An 11250-nucleotide genomic window follows, 5' to 3' on the forward strand; every position below is an offset into this window, starting at 1 on the left:
TTTTATCACCTGAATATTGCTCCAAAACCAATATATTAGGGGCATAACTATATAATTTGTATTACATTTAATCCTACCATCCAATTTTTCGGCTAAGTTTTCAGTCAACTATTGTCAAAATTTCAACGAGAAAAATAATACTCCGTATGTTTTAATTAAAATAGTAATTTCGGTCAACTATTTTTGAAAAATTATTTTTCTCATTGAAATTTTGGTAATAGTTGGCCGGAATATTGCACAACAGAATCAAATGTAATACAAATTACATAGTGTTGCACCTAATTTGAAAATATCAATAGTCAAGGACCAAATGCAATACAAATTACATAATCATGCGTTTAATTTGAAAATATTAATAGTGGACTAAATTTGATACATGTACAATAGTCAAGGGATCAAAAGTGAAATTTTTTCTGTGAAAATGTTCTATTCTGGGTTGCCAAATCATAAAAATAAAAATGAGATAATAGAATTTAGAAGTACATGTAGTACAAATATTATGTGCGCTTTTACGTACAGGATTGGATGAGTAGTGAAATAGGAAGTACGGTTGCCTATTGGTGAGATGAAGGGACACAAATTACTCATACGATTGATTTGATAATTATAAGATTTTAAGTTCAATTTTTAATAGAAATTTGAGCCAATTAGTTATAGACAATTTAAATTAGTTTACTTATTTATGGTGTTAAAGTTACTCAATGTACACTGACGGTAAGTATTGTTACCGGTATGTATTTTGTATTATTAATCTGAGTATCATGAGCAGTAACAATAGTATTCTGTGTATTAGTTTTTTGTGTGTCCTCCTCCTACAACGTGACCCTTCTTTTATACTCTTAATTGCAACGACTCTTCGTATTTGTAACGGATGCTTAACTCCTCTTCAATGTGTACTAAGTGTGTATAATAATGCTGAGGAGCCGTTGGAGTAACTCCTCTTAAATGTGTCACCGACTGTTTTGACTTCCTCATCATGTGTCTATTCGTCTGCCTTCGGATCCTGCTTGTGGTTTTGGGTCGAGTACTTAACCAATTATCCTATCATACACATTTAAAAAGTAATTATAGATTTCTTTGTCATAAAAAAAAAAAATTCCCGTCCAATAAAGATGTGGCATCCCATAATCTATAGATGGTTGTAGTATATAAAGTAGGTAAAATATTATGTGTATATTTTTATTTTTTATTTTTTATTTTTACCCCTATATATATAAGATCTTGATATAGATACTTATATTGAGACTCACATAAAAAAAATTAATAATTTATTAATACCGGCCACAACATGAAATGAAATTTAGAAAGTAAAATTTAGAACTCTACGTAGTAAACCTCATAAAGACAATTGTTATAACGTGGACCATGGTCCACAATACATTGTGGATCATGGTCATGATTGATACTGCAGTTGTGTTGAAAGCGAACTGTAGTTGCGTGAGCCGTTTTATTCGTTTGGAACTGCAGTTGTATTGAAAGAAAACTGCAATTGTACGAAACGGAGGTCGTTTCATTCGTCTAATTTTATTAATCAAAACGATTTCGTTTTGATGCGCGGATTGTGGACCACGGTCCACAATAAAATTTGCGTCAAAGTAGTAAACCTGATGATTTATCATTGAACTACACATATGACATACCGCCGTCGTTTTCACCCTTTCAAGAAAACGTTATTACTTTCTTTCAATTCCCCGGATGGGATCATCTCAAAGCTAGGATTAATGAATACCGTGTGCGACCGCCACCCTAATAGAAGTCTGCAGACGGCCGCCTTTCAATTTCATCATCATTATCCTCTGACCTCATCCTTCATCATTAACATGCAATTCCCTTATCCTCCCATTTCTTAATTACTATATCTGCCCCAAAAAATATATATGTTAGGTAATTAAATAAACTTTATATATATAAAGCGTGAGAGAGAAGTAGAGAGAAACATATTGAGCTGAGGGAGAGAGAGCACAGTATAATAGTCCATTATGGGTAGCTTAGAAGAGGAGATTTTGCTACAAATGGTTAACGACTTCATAGAATTAGGATCCTCCCCGACAAGGGATACAAATACAACCACGACAGTTACTCCTGACCACCATGATCATACTAAATGTTATATTTTACAGGTATCTTATCTTAATTTGTCCGTTTGTACGTTAGTTGTTAATTCATTTAATTTTCCTTTTGTTTTGGAGCTAGCATGATGAGATTATTTAATTTACTATTCTGAGTGTTGATATATTATCTCCTGTAGGAGATAGTGGAGAGCAGGAATGGCGTTGAGAGTAGAGTTGTGGAGAGTGTTTTGAAGCACATGAGAGACAAAATGGAGTGTGATGATGAGAAATCATGCGGCTTGAAGAAATGGCTAGTCAAACGTTTGAGAATGGATGGTTTCAGTGCTTCCTTGTGCCACTCTTCATGGCCTACAACTTTGAGTTGCCCCGGTGGTAAGTAGGAAGAGAGGAGGAGTGAAAAAAAAATTATTTTAAAAAAGAAAAATACTATGAGTAACGTGTTCAATGAGTGCATAGCCTGTACGACCAGGCTAAACCTCTTTGATAGAGTCCACTGTGGAGATAAAAAATCAATTCCTGCTGCAAGCATCTCAAACCTTTTTTTTTTTTATTTTTTTATTATAGATTTAGCTCCACAAAAAATAAAGAAAAATGATCTAAGGATCATATGAATTGGTGTTAGATTCAGGTATATATGTACTATATATATATAGTGGGTGGCTTCAAATTAAATTAACAAATTAAAAGTTGTTGATAAACATGGCCGCAGGCGCTTATGAGTATATTGAAGTTGTGGTTGAGGCAAAGCAGAGGGTGATAATAGACATAGATTTCAAGTCCCAATTTGAAGTAGCGAGGCCTACAGCTTCATACAAGAGGCTACTAAACATACTTCCCCAGATTTTTGTTGGAGAAGAAGACAAACTACGTCGGACACTCTCAATTCTTTGCTCAGAAGCAAAGTGCTCTCTCACACAAAATGGTCTGCACATTCCACCATGGAGGACTGCCACTTACATGCACTCCAAATGGCTCTCTTCTACGGATAGGGATACTCCGCAAGTAATGCTGAAGCTCACCCATGTTGCCTCTGCCTTGTCGTCTGCACAATTAATTTCACCCATCACCACACAAAGCTGCTGCTAATAACTGCTTTTCTTTTTCCTTTTTAAGAGCGCCACTGCATACGCCAACATACATATGAGTTTCAACTTCTGAGCTCATGCTAATAATATTTTTTTTTTTTTATGAAAAATTTTTGTCACTCTAGTTGTGAAGCAATTTTGATCTTTCTTTTCTAAACTATGAATTGGTGGATTTCATTACAAATTATTAAAGTTAATATAATAATTAAATAAACAATAATATAATAGTCATATATGATGTAGTGAATATTAATGAATAATTTTTATATTATGAGTGTAAATCCAGTTTATATTCTTGATTTTGTTTCTATTTTTAGTATTAATAGATTTGTTTATTGAATTAAAAATATTGTACGACAAAATTATTTTTATTTCATTATAACTCCGTTAACCTCCGATTAAAATTAATTAAAGAATTATTCTGAAAATTAAAACTAATTAAACGAAATATTATGACAATATAATTAATCATACAATATTCATTAGTCATTATATTAATTGTATCTCAAAGTTATTGACTCACATATTTCAATTACTTTTTTTTTCATTATAAACAAAAATAATATGATAATAATTAATTTATGATACTTGTCAAATTGTATCTACTTCTTTTTTTTTTTAGAACTATAAATTTTTAATATGGATAACTTTGATGAGTAAAAAATAATATTTTAAAATTATTTTTTATTAATAAATGTTTCTATTTTATCAATAATTTTAACAAATTTTAATATTGAGCTCAAATTTTGTGTATATTAACGTAAATATGTCTAGTAATTTTAATAAGGGAGCAAAACACTATTTAACAATATTTAATTAAAGATGTATTTTGATTTACTTTATTTGTGGAAAAGAAAAAAGAAAAATTGGAATCCTTTGGAATTGGATAAGGTTTGAGACTTTGAGTATATCCTACTCATTTGGATAGACCGAACAGTCAAAAGTGTTTATCCAAAACTGAATCACTTGTCAAATTGTTTGAGGATATTTTTTCCTGTATGTTTAAAAGATTGAGGGAATTGTCAATATTGTGATAGTATCTTATTATCATTTTAAATGAATGATCACAAGAGAAATTTTAGAGGTGGTGGGAGCAATTAATTTTTTAAGCTGAAAAAGTTTGAGAAAGTATAGAACAATATTACATTGTAAAGAATCATTACTATTTCAAAAAAAATATTTTTGATAAAAAATGTAATACTTCAACGTCAAAATGTAAAAGTATTACATGTTTCCTTAAAAGTATTACACTTTTCCTTATGAGTAACAAACTTATTAATATTACATTTTTCATTATAAATATTGCATTTTCATATTATTTCCACAGTCTCATGAGACAATCTAACACAAATATTAACCCAATTAAAATACTTGTGGTGGTTTAGAAACAGCTAAACAGTCTGAAAAAAAAAGTATTATTCGCTTCTTGGAAGAAAAAGAAAGCATAATGTTAGATATATATTACTCGTAAATGTTATTGTATGTATAACTATGCATTAGTTTGTGTAATTTTATTATTTCTTCAATTTATTATAATGAGATTGGTTGAAATACAAAGAGTAATATCTACAAAATTGTGAAAAATTAGAAGCTATAGGAATGACAAAGAGGTCTGGGTATCATATTTTTGTCGACAGTAGAGACTAGATGTTAAGAGAAGAGAAGGAGAAGTATCTATATATATATATATATAATAATAGAAGTGCCTAGCCAAGTTTTTTCCCCAAAATTTAGTGTTATTTTTGTAATATTAAACAGTTGGATAAAAATGTCATTTTATACGTATTTACACCTATAAATACACTTATGTAACTATGTTTAGGATCTTAATTTCTCCTTTCTAATTTCTCATTAGTCACCTCCTAAGCAATATTTTTCTTCTCGAGATCAAACTTCATCTTCTCCAGATCAATCTTCATCTTCTCCAGATCAATCTTCATCTTCTACATTTGCAGATGGCCTTAAACTTCAAAACAATCTTCATCTTTTCAGCACTGATCGTACAAATCCCTCTAAGCAATATTCATCTTCTCCCGTGCAATCTTCATCTTCTCCATTTGTAGATGACATTGAACTTCAAAGCAATCTTCATCATCTTAGCACTGATCGCACAAATCATTATATTCCAAGTAATATTCATCTTTTCCAATGCAATCTTCATCTTTTACATTTGCAAGTGGCTTTAAACTTCAAAGTAATCTTCATCTTCTCAACACGTACTGATCGCACAAATCCATAACTATTCTTAAACAGCACGAAAAACAACAAAATATTGTTATTGAAAACATAACTACTATTTTAGCGGTTTTGATGAATCACAACATAATGTTCTCAGTTGTGAATTTAAATTACAAATAAAAATTTCTCCCACTAAAAGGTAGTGAAAAATGAGATTAAAATAAAAACAAAAAAAAATGTATAATTAGTTTATTAATAATTGTCAGACTTAAAATTACTACACTAATAATTATATTTATTATTCTAATTAAGCTAATAATTATACATATTACTATACCTATATTACCATTTTCCTAATTTAACAAATTAATTGAATAGATTTAAATATAATTAAGGAATAATTATTCTACGAATTAATTGAATATATTTTAAAATGATTGAATCCTGGCAAATAAATTTTAAAAAATCATAAATTATTAAATTAATTGTAATTAACTGTAATTATAATATTAATTATTATTCTAATTATTGAATTAAAGAATTAATTGTAATAAAGCAAATAATGATCCATACTGCATATTACACTATTAATTATAATTATTATTCTAATTAAATTAATAATTATACATATTACTATACATACATACATACATACACACACACACATATATATATATAGGAATTAATATAATTACAATTATAATTAAGAAATTAACAAATTAATTGTAATAAAGCAAATTATGGTTCAGACTTCATATTAGTACACAAATAATTATAATTATTATTCTAATTAAACTGATAATGATATATATTACTATATAGATATTACTATTTTATGAAATTAAGAAATTAATTGAATAGATTTAAATATAATTAAGGAATTATTGCTAATTAAGGAATGAATTGAATAGATTTTAATATAAATGAATCTTGTATGGCAAATAAATATTTAAAAAATACATACAATTAATTAATTAATTTTAATTACAATTATTATTGTTATTATTATTCTAATTAAGGAATTAAGAAATTAATTGTATAAATTAAATGTAATTAAGGAATTACTATTTTTTTAATTATGGAATTGATTGAATAGATTTTAATATGATTGACTAATAATTATTTTGTTAATTAAATCAATAATTAGACAAATTAATATATAGATATTATATATGATAATTAATTCAATAACTAAACAAATTACTATACATTTATTACTCATTAAACCAATTTTTCACATTTTATTTGGTTGAATTTTATATTTTTCCTAATATACTTTTTATCTAATCAATTTCAATACTACTATATAAATCAAGCGTGCATTTCAAGAATTATATAACCTTATCAATTCCACATCTTTCGATTTATCTCACTATTTTAGCCACATAATAAAAAAAATATACATATTAGTACCTGAAATTAGTATACTATAATATTAAGAAGGAATAAGGTCTAAATTAGTCACTGAACGTAACATGAAAGTGCAATTTGGCCACTGAACGAAAAAAAAGTGCAATTAGGCCACTGAACACTTCAAATACATGCAATTTCACCTGATAACAGGTTACCTCCCATTTTATCAGGTTGTCTGCTTACTTGGATAGTGAGTTGGCATTTTAAAATAATTTTTAATAATAAACTTAAAAATAAAAAATAAAAATTCAAAAATTAAAAAAAAAAAACTCAAATACACTAGAATCCTATTCCAATTCGTGGGCGCCAAGGCTATTACTAATTGAATTTGAGCCACCAATCACAATTAACATACACTATATCAATTGAAGTCAAATTGAGGGTTCATTATATTTTCATTTTTCCCATCAAACTAGCTTATCTCAACTCTCGGCTGGCCTGCAGTCGACGCAGTTTTCCATCAACAAAATGGAATACTTCATCTGTAGGGCCGTGGGTTTGTGTGTTTTTTTGTTTTAATTTTTTAATTTTTTTATTATTTATTTATATATATATATATATAATTTATTATTATTAAATTATTTTAAAATGCCAACTCACTATCCAAGTAAGCAGACAACCTGATAAAATGGGAGGTAACCTGTTATCAGGTGAAATTGCATGTATTTGAAGTGTTCAGTGGCCTAATTGCACTTTTTTTTCGTTCAGTGGCCAAATTGCACTTTCATGTTACGTTTAGTGGCTAATTTGGACCTTATTCCTATTAAGAAATGAGGAATTAATTAAATTAATCTAATAATAAACCAGACCTGATTAGTGTATACATAAAATATTACTACACAATTTTACACATTTTATTAGGTTTTTATATATGGTAATTAAATTAATAATTAGATAAATTACTATATAGATATTACTAATTAAGTCATTTTCTCACATTTTATTAAGTTGCTTTATACTTTTGTGTTATATATATATATATATATATATATATATATATATATATATATATTAAAGAATTAAGGAATAATAATGAATTAATTGTAATTAAACTCTTAATGTTCCATACTACAAATTAGTATACACATAATATTATATTATTAAACCATTTTCTTTCCTTTGATTAGCTGTTTTTATAATTTTCCTAATATAGTTTTTATGTAATCAATTTCAATACCATTATATAATTCATGCATTTCAGAATTATATAACCTTACCAATTTCACATCTTCCAACTATATCTCATTGTTTTAGCAACATAATCAAAAAAATATGCACATAATGGCCCCAACTTTTGTTTTACTCAATAAAATAAATGTCTACAGTACTGCGTGGCAATAAGGGTACAATTGATTATACTGTACGAATAAATAATAATATCCTAATAATTATTATGGTAATTAAAGAATTAATAGCAAAAATATTAATATAATTAACTAATAATTATTATAGTAATTAAATAATAATTACACATATATTAGTATAATTAAAATTAAACATGGGTCATTGAATTTTTTAATATATATATATATATATATATATATATATATATATATATATATATATATAAAAGATATAATACTATGAAAATAAAATAAATTATCATTCATATTCTTTCGTGTAATTACTATGGTAATTAAGGATTTAATTGTAGATATTAGTATAATTAACTAATAATTATTATGTTAATTAAAATAATAATTATAAAAATATTAGTATATTTAAAATTAAACATGAGCCATTCGATTTATTTTTATAATAATTACAATTAATTCATTCAAATATGGATGAGGAGGAAAAAATAAAGGCGATATGGTGAAAAAGAATATACTTAAGGTATAAAAGTATAATTACACAAATAGTTTTATAATTGCGTAATAATATTTTTTTAAAATTATTATTATGGTAATTAAGCTAAATATGTGCCGTTGGATTTATTGTTATAATAATTACAGTTAACTTATTTATCCTTTTTTCTCATATTTATTTTAATAATAATATAGTTACATAAATCATATTTAATATCAAATTTTTCAAAATATTTACAGACAAACGAGTCATGTATTATTCAATTAATATTCAATTAATTGAGTGATACTTTTGTACTAATCTTATAATCAAAGAAATGTATACTTTCAAATATTAGAATTGTTTATAATTTCATCTTTAATTTGATTATCTAAATATATAATAAAAAATTCATTCGTGCATCGCACGGGTAATTTACTAGTATAAGGTATGTTGCGAGATAAAATGACATAAATGAAATAGTTTTTAATTTTTTTTTGAGTATTATTGACTCTTTTACAATTTAGTATCTGTTCATCATTTTTTAAATGTTTTTAAAGAAATAAATTTCGAATAACAGAGGTTTTTAAAAAGGGTATCGACTTTGGAGTTTGGTAACAAAATTTTAAGGGAAATAATTTAAAAATACAATTTATTAAATATTACTAGTATAAATTAATTATTATAAATTAATTTTGTTTATAATGAAAAAAAATTATTTAAATATGTGAGTCAATAATTTTGGAATAAAATCTATACTATTAATAAAAACAAAATCCTCCATTTTAACTTCCCGCCTAAAACACTCCTATAAAAATGGAAAAAGTGTCAAATTAACCCCTAAGTATAATGGATAGTGCAATTAAGCCCCTTAAGTGGAAAAAGCTCCATTAAAGCCCCTAAACCCGCAAAAATGTTCAATTGAATTCTAAATGACTTGTTTAGCATGTTACTATTCATTGGGTTGACATGTGTCCTTTTTAAAATATTATTTTTGGTCCTTTGAGTATAATACATGTATTAAATTAGTACTTTACTATTAAAATTATTAAATTAGGTGTATACCTATTTAATTTGTATTACATTTAATTGGTTCTTGATTATTAATATGTTATAAAATTAGGTGCAAAACTTTGTAATTTATTTCACATTTGGTCATGCTGTCAAATTAATTTCTATTATAAAAATGATTTTAATTAATTTTAAATAATTTTTTTAAAGAAAAAAAAGAGCAAAAGCCAGCAGTCCCTAGATGGGAACTGTCGGCTTTTGTTTTTTGTTTTTAAAAATTATTTAAAATAATAACATTTTTGAATTATTAAATTATTTAAAATAATTTAAAAACTATTTTAATAATTTAAAAATTATTATTTAAATAAATTTAAAAAAAAAAAAACAAAATTCGACAGTCTCGGCGGGGACTATCGGCTTTTTTTTTTTTAAAAAATAATTTATTTAAAAATTATTTTTAAAATAAAATTAATTTGACAACAGGACCAAATGTGACACAAATTACAAAGTTTTGCACCTAATTTTAAAATATTAATAATCAAGAACCAAATGTAATACAAATTACATAGCCATACACCTAATTTGATAATTTTAATAGTGAAGGACTAAATTTGATAAGTGTATTATAATTTATACTCAAAAGACTAAAAATATATTTAAAAAAGGACCCATACTAGCCCAAGGAGTAGTAACCTGCTAAGCAAGTCATTTAGGACTCAATTGAACATTTTTGCCGGTTTAAGGCGCTTTAGTGGAGTTTTTTTACTTAAGGGGCTCAATTGCACTATCCATTATACTTAGGGGGCTAATTTGATACTTTTTCCTATTGTAAAATATGGTAATACAATTCTTATTCATACGACAATTGTACATTAAAATATGGTAATACAATTCCTAATACAATATATTCTTTCTTATTTTCCTATTTGTAATACAATTTTAGATTAAAATTATTAATCGTAATAATATAGTACATATACTTCCCTGCAACATAATATTGTAAAATATGGTAATACAATTCTTATTCGTACTACAATTCTACATTAAAATTAAATGAGACGTCGACATAATCGTGATTAACAATATACTTGTAGTCAGTACATATACTTCACTGCAAATCGTAAACAACAATTTCATTCTACAGAATCTGCAAATCATGAACAATAACATTAGTCTCCTAATGGTGATCAATTCGATCATCGTGATCGTTCACTAATGTGGTCTGTTTTTGTCTCTACTTCCGAACTATTCCCCAAAACAAGAAAAAAGTTGTATATGTTAGGAACATAATGTATTAGGTTTTGATGATACCAAAAATGTAATTTAGAATCCCCTAAAGTCTCGAAAGATAGGAATCAATGTAAGTTCGACAAGTAAACTAAGAGCGAAAATACAACCGGGTAACTTGAGCTCAACTCGGAAAATATTTAAGCTTGAGGTAAACTTGTATGAACATCTTAGAAGACTCGTGTTGTAATTTCATAGATAGATCAGTAGAAGGCACGAGACGACACTAGAGGAATAAGGGTCTGCGAGACATCAACTACGTCTCGAGACATAAGCAGAGTTCGAGAGGTAGTACCTCTCGATACAACAATCCAGTTCGAGACATAAGCAGAATTCGAGAGGTAGGACCTCTCGATACAACAATCCAGTTCGAGACATAAGCAGAGTTCGAGAGGTAGGACCTCTCGATACAACAA

The 11250-nt window shown here is 26.7% G+C and overlaps 1 protein-coding gene across 1 annotated transcript; it reads left to right on the top strand.

Annotated features, from left to right (window-relative positions):
- The first annotated feature begins 1849 nt into the window (after nt 1-1849).
- On the top strand, nt 1850-3314 carry LOC116012077. Its single transcript, XM_031251545.1, has 3 exons — nt 1850-2120; nt 2249-2444; nt 2782-3314. Exons 1-3 carry the CDS (start codon nt 1980-1982, stop codon nt 3156-3158), a joined length of 714 nt encoding a protein of 237 aa, XP_031107405.1. The 5' UTR covers nt 1850-1979; the 3' UTR covers nt 3159-3314.
- Nucleotides 3315-11250: the final 7936 nt, after the last annotated feature.

This window comes from Ipomoea triloba, chromosome 3 (genome assembly GCF_003576645.1).
Source record: "Ipomoea triloba cultivar NCNSP0323 chromosome 3, ASM357664v1".
In the NCBI taxonomy this organism is placed as follows: Eukaryota; Viridiplantae; Streptophyta; class Magnoliopsida; order Solanales; family Convolvulaceae; genus Ipomoea; species Ipomoea triloba.